The 18,337-nt window shown below is 37.1% G+C and overlaps 2 protein-coding genes across 5 annotated transcripts in view; one reads left to right on the top strand and one right to left on the bottom strand.

The window, feature by feature from the left end:
* The window catches only part of dock2 (dedicator of cytokinesis 2), a 65,305-nt gene that overhangs the window by 2,111 nt on the left and 44,857 nt on the right, over positions 1-18,337 (top strand). The gene's annotated exons all lie outside the window — the stretch shown is intronic.
* insyn2b (inhibitory synaptic factor family member 2B) overlaps positions 320-18,337 on the bottom strand; it is a 25,408-nt gene continuing 7,390 nt past the window's right edge. The window contains exons 2-4 of one of the 3 annotated variants that reach the window (XM_016287070.1): positions 11,639-13,202; positions 10,674-10,748; positions 320-1,212 (exon numbers count right to left, since the gene is read on the bottom strand). In XM_016287070.1, the coding sequence (XP_016142556.1) occupies positions 1,044-1,212; positions 10,674-10,748; positions 11,639-12,984 (1,590 nt within the window). In that variant the 5' untranslated portion in view covers positions 12,985-13,202 and the 3' untranslated portion in view covers positions 320-1,043. Of the gene's footprint in view, positions 1,213-10,673; positions 10,749-11,286; positions 13,207-18,337 lie in introns of those variants that run through there. The other 2 variants (XM_016287069.1, XR_001610352.1) reach the window with 2 other exon arrangements.

Genomic DNA, 18,337 nt, shown 5'->3' on the forward strand with positions numbered 1-18,337 from the left:
TTTGATGTGAGAGGACAACAGGGGATGGACCTTTTCACTGGAGGAAGCTTATTATAGATTATGGACTCATTGTTTGGCCAGAACCAGAAGCTAGAAGTTAAAAACATCTTAATGATGGATTTGTTTCTCACAAACACACAGCTTTCCACAATACATGAATTGATGGACTGGAGTCATGTGGATTACTTGTGGATTATTGTGATGTTTTTATCAGCTGTTTGGACTCCCATTCACTGCAGAGGATCCATTAGTGAGCAAGTGATGTAATGCTACATTTCTCCAAATCTGTTCCCATGAAGAAACAAACTCATCTACATCTTTGATGGACTGAGGCTGAGTAAATTTTCAGCAAATTTCCATTTTTGGGTGAACCATTAATTTAAACAGTAATTGTAACAACTTGGATGCTACCAATTAGGACAATGCAGTGTAGTTGTATCTTATAAAACGGCCTAATTTGGAACTGCCTTTGCAAGGGGAGCTCAACTACCAGTTGCTTAAAGTGCTGTGCATGTAGGCAGATCACTAGGTTTGGGAACAGAGCGTTAGACATTCATTAGTCGGGGACGAAAGCTATCCGCACACAAAGGTCAGAGAACGGTGATGAGGAGATGAGACAGAATCTCCATCAGGATAACACGCCGTCCATCAGCGTAGAGGGATATCGACTGCATTCCGCCTCTGTCAGACACTATGAAGGAGATTTATTGACTGGTTAGACGCGAGGTCTTGTGGTTCTCCTTGGGTTTTAAATTGTCCTCAAGTTTTCAGGATGTCAGTCGAGCTTTTGGTTCAGCCTGGGCTTTGAGAATTTCATCACAATGTAACAATTATTTCAAAGCGTAATCCGTTCAGTAGGAGCAACTGTTTGAACAAATTCTTTATCCTGGACTGTATTATGAAGCTCATGGTCCAAAAGTTTTACTTTCCAACATTGTAACCACATCTCTATGACAGCAGTGATGCTGGTGGCATTTTCCATGAATGCAAACGGAAGTAATTATACAATCTAAGCTGCGGTAGATCTCCATGGCGATGGTTCTCTATAGCCACCAGAAACACTTCTTTCGCAGTTTCTTGACGCGGCTCTTGGTTCGAGGTTGTATGTGGGCGGGCTTTGGGACGGGGGCGGGAACATCGTACTCTGCTTCATCCAAGGCTTCCAGAATGCTTTGAAATCGTCCCTCCTGCACACGGAAGTCGTGCTCCACACTAGAAATACAGAAATAGATATTAGGGTAGAACTAAATATAAAAATAAATCATATTAATTATGCAATGAGAGATTAAAGGAATAGTTATATTTTAATTCTACTTAATCTACTTTATCTTCTTCTTTTTTTTTTTTTTAAACACAAAAAACAAACAAACACTAGCTTTCTATTTTTTCTATTCTATTTTCTTGTTTTTTTTTGTGTGTGTATATGTGTGTGTGTATACTCTCAAATTAAAATTAGCTGAAAATGTACTCATCCTCAGGCCATTCAAGATGTAGATGAGTTTGTTACTTACTAACAAACCGTTTTTCACTTCACAAGATGTTAATTGATGGACTGGAGTGGTGTGGATTACTTGTGGATTATTGTGATGTTTTTATCAGCTGTTTGGACTCTCATTCTGACGGCACCCATTCACTGCAGACATTCCATTGGTGAGCAAGTGATGTAATGCTACATTTCATCAACAAACTTATCAAAATTAACTATATCTTGGATGACCTGAGGGTTTTTTTTTTGTTGAGAAAAATAAGAAAACTTGGTGACACTGAGTAAAAAACGGAGAAACATTCTTCAAACTTTCAAAGTCTTTCTGCGTTTCTCGCTCTCTATGTCCTTCTGCTCAGTCCGTCATTTATCTCATTTTCTTACAAGTTTCACAACGCAGTAGTTGGGTTCTGGAAGTTAAAGTCTCATTCATTTTTTTTCCATAGAAAGATTGATTTTTAATGATAATGTATAAACCTTTCAAGAGACTGAGCTCTGAAGTTAAATCATTGCAGCTGCTTCTGCTCTAGGACTTTTTTTAAAATTGTTTATAATGTTTAATAGCCAAAATCACACAGTCCCAAAGAGACCCACCATATATCTTTGAAAGAAGCCTCTTCTGCTCACCAAGGCTGCATTTATTTAATTAAAAATACAGTAAAAACAGTAAAATTGTGAAATATTATTACAATTTAAAATAACCTAAAATATTTCAATTGAAATATTTTTTACAAATATAATTTATTCCTGTGATCAAAGCTGAATTTTCAGCATCGTTACTCCAGTCTTCAGTGTCACATGATCCTTCAGAAATCATTCTAATATGCTGATTTGCTGCTCAAGAAACATTTCTGATTATCATGTTGAAAACAGTTGTGCTGCTTCATATTTTTGTGGAAACTTTTCAGGATTCTTTGATGAATAGAAAGTTTAAAAAAACAACATTTATTTGAAATAGAAATCTTTTATAACATTATAAATGTCTTTACATTCACGTTTGATAATGCATCCTTGCTGACTAAAAAATATTAATTTCTTTCTTTAAAAAAAAAAAAGAGGCTTACTGACACCAACTTTTAAAATCGTCATTCGCAGTGCTTCATGAGTTTAAATAAACAATCTTTGCAATTTAAAAAAATGTTTTGTTTGTTTTTAAAGTGAAAGTTTATCTGGTTAGTTTGGGTCAATGATTTAAAGGTCTTTGTGATGTTTTGTTTTTTTTTAATCCCAGTGCATAAATGAATGAGACAAATACTTCTGGAGCCAAGGCAGCTGAGATGAACTATTATGACAACTGCATCAAACTGACCATTTCATCTGACTGCAGTCTAGCAGCATGAAGATGTGTGTGTGTGTGTGTTAGGCGTTATGCCCTCTATTTACAGTGTAGCCACAATCCTGCCTGCAATTTCCCAGCAACTAAGTGAGTTAGAGAGAAAGAGAGAAAAAAGGGAACGTGATGAGCAAAAGATGGAGGTAAAGGGATGAGAGAATAATACAGACTGACAGAGAATATACTGAAGGTTAACAAACCCCATAATGACAGACGGAGATAAACGCAGTGTGTTCACCAACAGCTTGTTGTTGGACATTGAATGCAAAATACACCTGTCCTGCAGGGATTGTGCTATTGCATTTCTTTTCTAGATCATTATATTATTTCAGAGTGAACTGCGTTTGGACAACTTTCTTACAACTGTTTTGCATAGTGAATAGTGATGATTGTTATTGCTTTTAATGTATCTGTTTAAAATGGAAGCTTGTTTCTGCTACAGGACTTTTTATCAAACAATTCAGATTGTTTTCCTCATAATTCAGAATTGTGAGATATAAACTGAGAACTGCAAGATATAAACTCGCAATTCTGAGAAAAAAGTCAAAATTATGAGAACTGAGAATTCTTACTTTTTTCTTGCAATTCTAAGTTAACATCTCACATTTCTGACTTTTTCTTGCAATTCTGAGTTTACATCATGCATTTCTGTCTTTTTTCTCGCAATTCTGACTTTATGGCTTACAATTCAGACATTATTTCTCACAATTCTGCCTTTATATCTTGCGATTCTGATTTTTCTCAGAATTGCAAAGAGTCCCAATTGTGAGATCAAAAATGACCATGGCGAAAACAAGCTTCCATAGTTCAACCATCTGTAGTTGCATTTATACAGCACAGATTGTATATGTTGACGCTCAGTTGAGATTAAAAAATGATGCTTAGTATCACTTAGTGTAAAGCATCTGTGATGTAGCATTTCACAGGCAGAACTAAAACCTTAATCTCAAACTCTCCTTTTGTTCAGGAAATACAAATCTAGTTATTTCTGTATTGCATTTGAAACTCAACCGCTTTTTTGCCAGCTATAAATCTGTTTTTCAGTGTTGCTGTCATTTCAGAGGGCATCATTTGTCACTAGAAATTGCTAGGTGATGTCTCTGATTTGCATATCCAGATGACACATTTACATGTATATGATCAGTGCACCATGCAAATTCATCAACACTGAGGAGTTTTTTTTTTTTAGCAGTTCAATTGAGTATGCTTTTTTTGTCATCAGTAGTGCTTGCATCACTTTTATTATTGATCAGACTCTGTGTTAGTGAGACCTTTAACTCTTTGTCACATAACGTTTGTGCAGATGTATGTCAAAGACATAAATATAAAGACATAAATTATTAATTGAGAGGGTCATAGAGGCTCTTTTGACTCAGTCTAGTAACTGCAGAGCAACCTCCTGAGGTTTGCATGGGCAAAGAACACGACGGAAATAAAAGTGTGCATTTCTGTATTTTAAAGAGCACTATAACCAAGCCCATCTCAACTTTTCGTCATCCCTAGAGGATGAGGCATCAAGACAGGGAGAAGGGGAGAGATAAAGAAGTATGGAAGCAGAATTTGTGATGAACGGATCTTTTAAGGGAAGGGAGTTCACTCAGTAAGCTCAAAGCTGGAGTCTGCACTTTCAGACATGGAAAAATCTTGTTCATCAATATTATTTTCCAGAAATCATGAGTCAAAGGAAATCTAGCACTATAAATCACACTGCATCCATGAGCGCAAACCCAAAGGAAAATGTTTTTTTTTTTTTTTTTGCTTAGATGTTGCTCTGGACTCTTAAAAATGGCTTGAAATCCAGATTTGTGTAGCTTTTAGACCATTTCTTTTAGCTTTGAGATCATCTTCATGTTATTGTACTCTGAAAAGTTGGCAAAAGTTCATTTATAGCAGATACACAATTACACAATTTAAATAAATAAAAAAAGTTATCTTCTGGGAAAATGAGCCAGACATATTAATGACTCTTGTTGTCAGACTTTAGTGCTAATTTGAATGTTATTGAAGCTTAAACTTGAGTTAAAGTTATAGATATTGGCCTGTCTTCACTGAAACAGACAGCAGCTCTACGTCTTTTTACCTTGCCTTAAATGCATTGTTTAATGTTATTGTAGTGATTTTATTATAAAGTTTTGTCTCTGACGTGGTGGCCCTGTAGTACACAACGCAACAAAATTTAAATCGCAAACATAATTTAACAACACAGCGGAACATATAGAAATGCTTCTTTCTCAACCACTACTGAGGGTTCATTAAAGCTAACATTTCAGGCTTCATACTAGAGGGAATGGTTTAACGTAATTTAAGTTTTTAACATTTTTTAAGATACCAATCTTTTTATAATGAACCCTTAAACGTATTGCTTATTGCGTTTGAAATGAGCCAAGTCATTTAGGCTATATATGCAAAGTTCATGTGTCCATAAAAAAATTGGTACAGTAAAAACTGTTCTAAATTTGGATTTTGTTAGAACATTATCTGTAGTGTGAAGGCTAAAATGTTAGCATTAATGCACCCTCTATGAATGAATCAATAATTCAATCGTATATTAATGCATGAACTCATAAACTAATGAATGAATGCATGCATGAATGAATGAATGCATAAACACTAAACCTAATGAATGAACGCATGAGCGAATGCATGAATGCACAAATGCATGGACAAAATCATAAATAGATGCATGAATGCATGAACTCATAAACTAATGAAAGAATGCAAGATTGCATGAACAAACACCTGAGTATATGAATGAAAGCATGAATGCATAAGCAAATAAAGGAATGCATGAACACAAGCAAATGAATGAATGCATGAACACATGCACACTCGAATGCACGCATGAACAAATATATGCATGCGCGATCAAATTAATGAACGAATTTATAAACACAAATGAATGAATGCATGAATGAACACATGCAAGCATGAACGCATGAATGAATGAATGCATGAACTCAAAAGCAAATTAATAAATACATGCGTGTACAAATATATGTATGCATGATCAAATTAATTAATGTGTGAATGAAAGAAAGAATGAATGCATGAACAAATTAATGAATGCATGCATGAAGGAGCAGATTAAAGAAACTTGTCAAGCCTACTGTGCATTTCATATGAGGAGCACTATTTGTATGACACAGAGTTTCTGCCTATTAGGGTGCTCCAAATCAGTCACATCAGTTAGGATGCTGCCTTAAAAGGAAGCTGCCTATGTAGACAGCAAAGCAGCTTGATAGCATTTGGAACAGAACCTGTGTGTGTGTGTTCCTGGCTTTGTCAGACTGTATTGTCATGAGATTAAACTTCAATGGGAAATCCATCTCTCTTAATTGATTCCCGAGGCTTTACCTCACTGTGAGTGCTGGAAACATGCATTATTGTGCGATTAGCTCTTCATAGTACGGGAATAGTTTATCCCAACAGGAAAAAAAGGAAGGGAGATAAAAGAGTCGAGGGAATTTCATCCAGTGCTGAACATGTGTGTGTGTGTGTTTGTGTGACAGGAGGGATATCACACAGGTTTACATTTTTCTCTGGCTTTATGATACGTGTGTGTGTGTGTGTCCGTCCCTCAGGGCTTCATTATGGTTGAATGGGAGCTTCAGCTCACGGTCCCTCGATTATAACAAACATACAAACCAGCTGACTCTAATAAATACATCACACACCTACAAAAACACACTCACATCTAGGCAAGTGTAACCCTAACTATGATAAATAGTAATAATGATGCTTGATTTAGCAAGCAGTGATACAATCTGTTTCTTTTGCACAGAGTGGATGCTCATAGGTTTCTGCTGGCCGTTGAATGTTTTGATCTGCTGTAGGATATTGATGCAACTCTTAAATCATTCTTATGGTCTCCTGGTGAATTTCTGTCTGTTTCTGCCCTGCAGAAGACTCATAACTCAGATGTGGCTCTGCGCACGATTTATAATATTCTAAATGGGTCATGGAAAATGGATTTTCTTGAGTAGAGTTTTAACCCTGTGAAGTCTACTGTATAATATTTGATACACAAATAGGGCCTCTAAATGATCATCATGATCAAAGCGTTGCTGATAAACCTGTTGTACTCAATCTACTACATGTCTTCTATTGTCTGATTGATATTTAGGCTTTTTAGCAAGTAAAAGGTTTTTAGTTTAATTGTACAAACGTCCACCTTCAGCTCGTGCTTCATGTGTCTTTTTGCTGTGAAATCATTGCTGATTTTTTATCAAGTAAACATAAGAATTACTTTTATGTTGTTAGTAATATTTCAAGTTGAACACTTACTGGACTGAAGCAGCTTAGCTTTGCTTGATCATTTTTTTCAGAACAATCAGTGAGTATCAAATATGATCATCAGGCTTTTGAGGAACATTTATTTGTTCATCTTTCAATAATCATTTTCTGGCATTGCAATATATGTTTTGATCATAAACTAAGCATTTGAATATCATTTAAGACATATTATTGGAGATATAGAGTGACAACTGATATTTATATCATTTTATGTAAGTATTTGCTATATTTTTATAAAGATCTCATTGATTTAAATTTCAAGCATCAGAACTTCATCACTTTTTGTTCATATAAATATCAGCATCTGCACCAAATTGCTTATTTTTGCTCACTTTGTTTCTCTGAATAACATTGAGCTGCTTTTCTTCAAATTCTTAATATATCATACTATATGAGCCATAAACACCTGATGTATCAAATGATACTCAACAAGTATTTTTTTTTACATATTTCATCTAAAGGATTAACTAACTGTTCCAATTTAAAAAACTATATATGTAGAGTTAATTTGTGAAAACCAACAACTCTTTTTTTTTTTTTTTTTCAGAAATCACGTTTTTTTATTGCGCATTCCAAGTAATATCCATCAAACTGCAGTTGGGTTGTTTTGATTAAGTAATAATAACTTAAACAAATACAGGTAATTTACAAAATTAAAGTTAATTTAAAGTATGTTTTTTTTTTTTTACATATTAAAAGTTTGTTTTATAGCAAAGGCAGATAAGTCCAACAGTCATTTTTTGGCAAAGGCAGATGACTCCACATTTCATGTTTTTAGAGTAAAAAAACCCCCACTTGTTTAATTTTTGTAATCTCCTCAGATGACAATGTAGATGCCTGAAAAACGTTGTTGTTGTTGTGATCATAAACTGTATGGATGTGATTACACACAATACACAGAGCTTTTCCCTCACCATTGTAAGGTGCTGCTTTTGCAAGGTTCCGTGAAAATGTTTCAGCTTTTATTTTCCTTTTTCGCCCTGAAGAAGATATCACAGGTTCATCAAGTTTGTCGAAATTATCCATCCTTGATCACTTTTAGTCAGCTTTGACGAAACTCCTTTCAGCTAGCACATCTTTTCAAAGTGAAAGTAGCCTTGTCACCTGACCTGAATACAGCACGCTGATTCGTTAAAATGGACTTATCGGCCTCTGTTCAAAAACAACAAGGGCGCAAGTCGGCTTCTGCAGTAAAACGTGAACTCGCGATGCCTTGAAAGTGGACAAAATGTGTTTAGGGTTCAGATCGCGCTATATGTTGAGAATAATGCACGGCAATGCTTTTTTTCTGAAAGTGGCGTTTATCGGTTTTTGTAAATGAACTCTTCATATGTATTTCAGACTGTTATATCATTTGTCAGGCTTTACAGGGTTAAATACTATGTAGACCAAGTCTGACATTCACAGTACAAAACTCTGATGGAGCAAATTCTGGTCTATATTTTTAATAGTTTAATAGTTGAATGTACAGTACATATGCATCAGATGGATGTCTCATCTCTCTGCATGAGTGTTGCATTTTTAACATGGCTTCATGGCTTTTGTGTTCTGCTCTATTCAGTCACCGTCAACCTGTTTTTAGCACAGTATGTCCTGTGTGACACCCGCTAATGCTCTCTGTGCAGTGTTGAGTGCTGTTGCTGAAAGTCTGAAGAGTCACAGTGTAAAGTGAGGTTTTGTCAGCCTCTAACCGACATAATAGCAAAAACACCACTCCAAAAAAACCCACAAAATTAAAAAAGACTCCAATTTGGCATGTTTGCATGTGGTTGTTACTGGGCTTTGATTAGTGTGAAATGCTTGATGTTGATAAAAATCATGCAATTAATGTGTTTTCATGTGTGCACCACTTCTGACTACTTTATGGTACCGTTTTCATTGTTAATGTGAAGGTTAGCCATTGACAACAGAGGTCATTTGCATATAGTACAGTAGCAAAATCAGCCTGTTTAATTGTAAGGCTTGGACAGGGAGGAAAAAGGTCATAAAAGGCAAAAATACGACATGATAGACATAAGTGGACTGCTGTGGTGATGTTTACCTGTATATGATGCAGGCTGTTTTCTGGCAGGTTGAGCAGTTGTTGATGTCCTGACCTGTTCTGTAAGAACAACGCCTGAAAAAACAAGAAAGTATGAAGACCGGCACACACACACACACACACACACTTGAACACATGTGAGACATGGACACAGAGCATTGAATTAGAGGTCTGTTCTTTTCCACCCAACTTCCACCCACCCTCACCATTGTAACGTGCTGCTTTTGCAAGCTTCCGTGAAAATGTTTCAGCTTTTATTTTCCTTTTTCGCCCTGAAGAAGATATCACAGGTTCATCAAGTTTGTCGAAATTATCCATCCTTGATCACTTTTAGTCAGCTTTGACGAAACTCCTTTCAGCTAGCACATCTTTTCAAAGTGACAGCTTTTCCCTCACCATTGTAACGTGCTGCTTTTGCAAGCTTCCGTGAAAATGTTTCAGCTTTTATTTTCCTTTTTCGCCCTGAAGAAGATATCACAGGTTCATCAAGTTTGTCGAAATTATCCATCCTTGATCACTTTTAGTCAGCTTTGACGAAACTCCTTTCAGCTAGCACATCTTTTCAAAGTGAAAGTAGCCTTGTCACCTGACCTGAATACAGCACGCTGATTCGTTAAAATGGACTTATCGGCCTCTGTTCAAAAACAACAAGGGCGCAAGTCGGCTTCTGCAGTAAAACGTGAACTCGCGATGCCTTGAAAGTGGACAAAATGTGTTTAGGGTTCAGATCGCGCTATATGTTGAGAATAATGCACGGCAATGCTTTTTTTCTGAAAGTGGCGTTTATCGGTTTTTGTAAATGAACTCTTCATATGTATTTCAGACTGTTATATCATTTGTCAGGCTTTACAGGGTTAAATACTATGTAGACCAAGTCTGACATTCACAGTACAAAACTCTGATGGAGCAAATTCTGGTCTATATTTTTAATAGTTGATCTATAGTATGTACAGTACATATGCATCAGATGGATGTCTCATCTCTCTGCATGAGTGTTGCATTTTTAACATGGCTTTTAGACTCCTGTGTTCTGCTCTATTCAGTCACCGTCAACCTGTTTTTAGCACAGTATGTCCTGTGTGACACCCGCTAATGCTCTCTGTGCAGTGTTGAGTGCTGTTGCTGAAAGTCTGAAGAGTCACAGTGTAAAGTGAGGTTTTGTCAGCCTCTAACCGACATAATAGCAAAAACACCACTCCAAAAAAACCCACAAAATTAAAAAAGACTCCAATTTGGCATGTTTGCATGTGGTTGTTACTGGGCTTTGATTAGTGTGAAATGCTTGATGTTGATAAAAATCATGCAATTAATGTGTTTTCATGTGTGCACCACTTCTGACTACTTTATGGTACCGTTTTCATTGTTAATGTGAAGGTTAGCCATTGACAACAGAGGTCATTTGCATATAGTACAGTAGCAAAATCAGCCTGTTTAATTGTAAGGCTTGGACAGGGAGGAAAAAGGTCATAAAAGGCAAAAATACGACATGATAGACATAAGTGGACTGCTGTGGTGATGTTTACCTGTATATGATGCAGGCTGTTTTCTGGCAGGTTGAGCAGTTGTTGATGTCCTGACCTGTTCTGTAAGAACAACGCCTGAAAAAACAAGAAAGTATGAAGACCGGCACACACACACACACACACACACTTGAACACATGTGAGACATGGACACAGAGCATTGAATTAGAGGTCTGTTCTTTTCCACCCAACTTCCACCCACAATGATTTTCTTCCTACACACGTCTGCATTTTTATTTGTTATTTCCAGGTATTACAAAAGAAGTGAATTCTTTTCAATAATATCACAGATTCTTTATTGTAGCCTGTGCTTGTTTTGTTATAGATTTAGTTATTAAGCTTCAGTCCAGTTTGTGTACATTTATATTTATATTATGAATTTTATCTTTGAATGAATTGAAAGTGCTGGAAATGTTGTTCCAGACCTTTTTTGTATTGCAAAAACGCCCGAAACCGAGTCTGTATATAGAAACTTGTGTAGAGTTTTTCTACATCTCAGAAATGTAGTCCTGTGTCACAGCAAATAAAATCAAGGTCAGAGGGAATCCCACAGGCATACAGACCTCTATTGAATGTCCTTGAATATGTAATGAAAATTAACACTTTAAAACATACAACAGTCACTTTCCTGATCGATCCTGACAGATCTGATGAAATCATGTGCTTGTGGATAGAGGAGAAAAAAGAGAGGGAAACTCTTAAGAGATTAAGAGAAAGGGTGTAAATGCGTTAGGTGGTGTAGCAGTGAAGATGAGACAGAAAATAAGACATCAGATGAGAGAGAGAGAGAGAGAGAGAGTTTGGGAGCGGTAGGGGGTCTATGTCCCATTGATGATCAAGATTCCCGAGGCGTTGCCGCAGGATGCATCAGTTACCAGGGGAATTATGGGATGATGGAAGTGTGGAATCACAAATCAAACATGCTTTCATGAACTCCAGAGCCTTAATCTCTCTCTCTCTCACTCACCCTTCACTCATTGCTTTGTTCCTCTCCAGGTCCTGAATGACATTGAGAAGTACTTTGATCTTTTCCTGATTATACAGCAGGTTTTCTTCTACATTCTGCAGCAGTCCGTGTAGAACGCCAGGTGCACCATTGCATTGTGGGATATTGTCTGTTGGAGGTGGATGGGTGTCTTTAGAGTCCGTTTCCGTATCAGTTTTAAGTTCTGGTGGAGGGGGGGGTGGGGGTTGTGGATTAGGCCCGGCCGCTGAGGCAATCAGAAACTCTGGAGGTGCTGGTTTACATTTGACTTGTATTGATTTCAAGTCTTGCTTGGGTGGAGCAGTGGGTGTGGTTTGGGACTCACAGCCAATCAGTTTAGATGTGGCGGATTTGTGCGTTTGCGTGGTCGCACACTTGTCCTTTGTGTCTTGCGATGCGTGTTGTGCGGTTGATTCTGTTTTGACTCGTGTTTGTGTGTGTTGCATTTTGTGCCTCGTCAAGTCGTTTTTGAGCTTTTCAGACTGCGTAAATTCTTCTGTTTTTGCATCTTTTTTGTTGGATTGTACGGGGGTAGAGCATGTATTTGGCGTTGTGTGATTGGGAATTTGCACGTACGTTGGCTGTGCAACCGTGGAGTTTTGTTTCTCCAATCGAGGCGAACAGCTTTTCCTCGGCGGCGTCAGAAGCGTTATGCTCGCTTGAACCTGACTGGCTGCTCGTTTGCGACAAGCAGGTGCCATGCAGGGTGGTGCTTGAGACTGCCTCCGCCCACAGCTGGCGCACAGTCTGGGTGATGATGTCATCATGCGACATGGGCGAGGGGGTGTGGTGTACGAGCTGGCGGCTGGCCTGGAGGCCTCCCCTTTCAGCGACTGACCCCGCCTACATTCACGTGTCATTGTTTGACTCTGCCGTCTCGCTTCCTCTGACTCCGCCCCTTCGCTGCAAACTCCACCCACCACCTCAGGCGCAACAATACTTCCGTTAACATACTGAGGGGTTCTTTTTAAACTCCCTCTTGGCCCGGATTGGTTTGGATTGGCTTTGATTTGACAGTACACCTCGCTCTCATGGGACGTCCTGTCCTGTGCTACATGGTTCCTGGACGCCGCCTTGACAACGTGCCTTCCGTTAACTTCACAATGCCTCGCCCGATCCAGTGACATGGTTTCGGCAGTTGGTCCGTTGGCTGTACTGACCGTTTGAGTCTTCTTCTTCAATGACGGAAGTGAGCGGAGGCCCGGCGACGTTTGGACGCCAACACTGCACAAAGGGCCCCATTTTTGAGACAGGACGGCCCGCCCACCAGCTAGAGGCACTTCTAGTGCCGGCACCGCATTGGATGTGTCAGCTGCCCTTCGGCCCATGACCTCTGATGATTGGCTCAGCCCCCTGAGGAGGAACTGTAGGAGGTGTGGCCTTTGTTTGTAAGCATACTATCTAAAACAAAGATAATTATTCCTCTGTGTGTTTTGGAAAATTGTATTCCACGGCAATAGAAATAATCGCATTGGTCATAAATCCATTTTTTACGTCCGTCTAGGTCTTGATCCAGTGTCACTTTGTCTCCAAATTCGTCGTTTACCTGACTGAGAAAGAAGAAAGATGTGTGTAAAATACATTAGACTGAATGTGCATGTGCTGCAGCTTATTAAGCTACTCGGAAAGCAGTTAAAGGGATGGTTCACCCACAAAAGAATATTTTGTAGAATGTTGGTAACCAAACAGTTGACGGTAGCCATTGAATTCCATAGTATGGAAATAAAAATACTGAGGAAGTCAATGGCTACTGTCAACTGTTTGATTACCAACACTCTTCAAAATATCTTCTTTTGTCCTCAACAGTGCTTAGCGGAAAATCATACAGGTTTGGAACAACTTAAGGGTGAATAATTGATGACGGGAAATATCCTTTTAAATGTCAAGTTGCACACTCTGGATTTACACAAAAAAAAGTAGCTAATTGCATTGAAGGTATGAAAGAGGCCGTTATCAGATGACACTTCTTCTATTTTCATTTATAGTAGTATTTATCTTGTGCAAGAAAATCTCAATTAATATGGCGATAGTAAAGGTGCACTCAGTAATTTTACTCTCATTATAAAAGTTTTATACACAAAGTAGTGAAAAGTAATTTGGGGAAAAAAAATTGAGGTCTTGTTGACTGTAGCGCTATTCAATTTATCTTTGTGTTATTGGACTCTTTTGCACACAAAATAAATAAATCATGGCTAATTGCAAATAATTTATTTTTACAATTGAAAAATGTAACTGGAAACAATAGTTTTTGAGTAGTCCTGCCTCCGTGCAGTCCCGTTAGCTAGTGCAACTAGTGCAACCATTTTCTGAGTGCACATTATAACAGTATTTAAACAGATAAAATAATAAAACTAGAAAACAGTGTGAATAACCAAAGTTCATAATCAAATATTTTGTAACAAAAGGTAACAAATGTCTTTTTGTATTTTAAAAAGCATTTATGGAGGATGAAACTTGCAGAAATTACAAAGAAAGAAAGAAAGAAATGCAAATGATAAATAAATGATCCAGTTAATTTTCGAACAGTTCATGCATTTAATTTATTTACAAGTAATATATTTACTAATGTCCTCATTAAATGAGTGATTTATTACATGTATTTATTTATATAATTATTTATACATATTTATGAAAATATGTATTTATTTCATCCTCGATAGATTATTGACTGAGTTCATATGACTGTAAAGCCGTGTGTGCAATATGTGGTAAAAATATATTTTATTATGATACTGGTTGGAAAGAGCAGCTTGTTACTTTTTGTTGTTGTTGTGAAAACATCTAAACTTTTGAATAGTAACCACAACTGAGTTACTTTCCAACACATGTGTGTGTCTGTATTCAAGAATGCTAGTCAACAGGAGAAAGCAGAGAGGCACTCTTAAAGTTCACGTCCATCTTATGCTCAGAGACTCCAATAACCCAACACGACTATTACGAATATTAATGAGGGTTAACAAAATCCCCCATATGTCACATGCAGCTGATTAAAGTCTCGCTCTGTCTCGCTGGTTCTCTTCCTGAAGCGCCTATTATTATCACTTTATTCCTCTGTAATCTCCTCCTCGTCTTAAGTGTTCGTCTTCCTTTCTTTTGCTCTTTGATAAGCTCTCTGTGTGTCTTGTAGTTCATATCTTGTTCTCTGTTAAGCTTCTTTTCTTTTATGAGACCGACTCAAAGCTGCCTGTCTCCTCTGACCCAAACACTGTGTGTGTGTTTCTTGCACAAATAATGAATTAAGTATTATTATTTTCAGCAAATGGTCAGAGAAAAGAGGTTCTTAGCCCCAGGGTTATTATACAAAAAAATTAAAACCATTAAAAAAAGCAGTTTAGCTACTTGAAATAAAATAAACATTAACTGCAAAAATATATAACTAAATATTTAATTAAAAAATAAATATTTCAGCTAGTTGTCAATGCAAGATTTCTTAATTTAATATAGTTTAACTTGAAGAACTAAAACTTTAATGGAAATAAATATTTAATAAAAAGTAGATAGATAGATAGATAGATGATAGATAGATAGATAGATAGATAGATAGATAGATGTCTACATTTAGTTTAAAACCCTGATTTATGTGAATTCTTTATTTTCTATCACTAATTTTTATGTAATTAAAAATCATTTTATATAAGTAAAAACATCAATAAATCAAAACATCAACAAATAAATACAATTCTAAACACTGGTGTTAATGTTGTTTGTTATTTATTTTCATTTTATTTTATTAGGCAACTATTTTTATTTAGTTTTATGCTGTCATCACATCATTTTGTTTTATGCTATCATTAAGTGCTAAAATTAAGAACATGTAAGAGTGAAATAATATTTGTGGTTCCCATTCAGTCAGTCACGTTCTACGTTACATCAGTGACTGACGAATTGGGATCTCGCCCGAGATCACCTTCGAGTGTTAACTAAACAAGCCAATGACAGTTAGCGTGTGTGTTTCGCCACGCGCACCCCGCCCCGCAGCGCGGGTATAAAAGTTCCTTCCCCCGGAGGAGGGCCGGGTGGATAATCTTATGTTCCCGTTTGTACCCAAAACTTCAATAAAAGAGCAGTTTCCTTTGCCTCCGGGTCCCAAGAGGGTGAGGACGGCGGTGCACGAGACCCAGTCTCCACACGGCCGGCCCCCTCTCCCTTCACTAATGGGCAGCAGGGTTCAGTTCAAGGACGCTACGCCTCCTCACGAGCCCCCTGCCCAGCAGTGGAGCCAGGTAAGTGGCGCGCAACACGCACGCCAACTGTCATTGGCTTGTTTAGTTAACACTCGAAGGGGATTGGGCTCTCGGGCGAGTCAGTCACTGACGTAACGTCTCCGTTCCCTCCTTCAGGGAACGAGGGTTACACAAGTAACCTAGACGTTAACTGTACATGATGAAAATTTTCAGTTTTGTTCTACAACGTTGTCAAGATCTAAAGTGTACATTTTAAAATGGTTGTGCTTTTCAAAAATAAGTTTGATACATTGGAACTAACGCCATAAAAGTTTAAATTTAAATGCGTGATAAATCACTATTGAAATGAGGTGTTATTTACGTTTTAGAAAAAATGTGAAAGTCTCTTGAAATAACATTAACCACAGACCTTATATGACTTATTTAAAAGTTACTCTTAAATCTAAAACCACTTATGAAAAGCCATTATATATTAGTTAGAAGAGGGACAGTCCAGAATAACCCTTATTAGACCGACATCTGATGCTTTTAAAATGACCTACTTTTCATGAAATTTAAATTTGTTACACTGAAGAAAATGGTGTAGAATCTGCATTGAAACAATTTTAACTGAGAAATTGCTAGTAAATTTCACAAATAATTACAAAGAAAGCAAGTAACAGATTTAAATTAAATTAAATTAAATTAAATTAAATGTGAAATTTTGAAGTAAAAAGACAGATTTTTTTTTTCTCGTAAAATGTATTCCAATCATCTTCTGAATTTTTTAATACTGTAAATAATAGTTTATTAGTTTATTTAATTCTTTAGCATTGTGGAAAGTGCTTTGTGTGTGTGTGTGTGTGTATGTGTGTGTGTGTGAGAAGAGTTTTGTTGGTCAAAAATGCTAATGACCCCCATTAGCCTCTAACAGATGAACATTATCATACAACACTACTCATTTATTTCATGCACACACGCACGCACGTACGCACACACACACACACACACACACACAACAGACCTAATGAGGAACAAAGTGTCTGTGTTTAATTATGAGAGTAACTGAAGATAGTTTGGGATATTTGACTGAATAATTGCAGTTCTTCCTGCGTCCCAGCCGTTACGTTCATTAGGATTGTTTTCATTTTAGCAAACTGTTAGAGACATCTGAAGCCAAATCTCCTCCTCTCGTCTTTCATGTCTGCCGTCTCTGAATCCTCTGGAGTGGGGGAGTGTGGGCTGCATGACGGCTCTTTGCTCTGTGATGTGTTTAGAAGAATTTAGATTCATTGATCTGCTGGATTTGACACTTTTTGACCTTGGATTGGATCAGATAGCATTCATTAACAAAAAGTTCTGTATACCATATGGTATACCATGATATTACTATGTTTTTTGACATTTAACACATTATTACTTTGTACCATTGAGATACTGGGATATATGGTACCATAAGTTAATGGTAAATATGAAATATCACAATAATAATAAATAATTATGCTGCACTAATAATACATCTCTAAATATCACTTTTTTTTAGATGGACATACCAAAGTAAATGACTAAAAATCCAACAGTTAATTTTGTCTAAAATTTTGATCTTTTTTTTTTCATGAAAATAAACTAATAGTTTTCTTGTAAAACATACCCCAATAATCTTTGTTTTATTTACAACTTAAACATTTTTTTCTTTTACAGTGTAGTTAAATTTTTATTGTGTACATCATCTGATACATCATTATGGTACGGCCACAGTGCTTTTCTGTAAGGGCACCTTGTCTTCACACACACACACAAACACTCCTTGAGTATTGTGTTCTTGAGGTCTTTTGTTGATCTTTGCTACGGTTCATCAGCACACAGCTAGATGTTCCACTTTCTTCATTTTCACATACGCGCGCTAAAACACACACACACACACACACACAAACACAAAAACACACACACACACACACACTGAGAGCCTCTGTTGATCTCTTCATCAGCTCCGTTCGAGCCCTGTACTCATCTTCTCTCTTCTCTTTCACACTCCGTTACTCCTGACTTTGATTTTGTCTTTCTGAGCCTCTCTTGTGTCATCATTCACACACACACACACACTCTCTCACACACACACACATGCACACACACTTTATCAAATACTCTCTGGCATCTCTGCGTGCGGCGATCGATATTCAGGAGCCGCAGATGCAGCGTCCCGTCACCACACTGTCCTGAAAACACACACACACACACACACACCTTCCAAAAAATTATGATTTTGTCAAACCTGCCACTGGAGCAAAGAAAGTAAGTTTACTGGCCATAAATATTTACTCTCAGACATAAAACCATATTTTGCCTGATTTATTTTTGCTGAACATATATTAGGAATATATTAGGAAGCTGAACTTGAATGACAGGAAGAGGAATTTACTGAATAGTAATTCAAAGATCTATCTATCTATCTATCTATCTATCTATCTATCTATCTATCTATCTATCTATCTATCTATCTATCTATCTATCTATCTAT

This window comes from Sinocyclocheilus grahami, unplaced genomic scaffold (assembly GCF_001515645.1).
Source record: "Sinocyclocheilus grahami isolate Dianchi unplaced genomic scaffold, SAMN03320097.WGS_v1.1 scaffold218.1, whole genome shotgun sequence".
Lineage (NCBI taxonomy): Eukaryota > Metazoa > Chordata > Actinopteri > Cypriniformes > Cyprinidae > Sinocyclocheilus > Sinocyclocheilus grahami.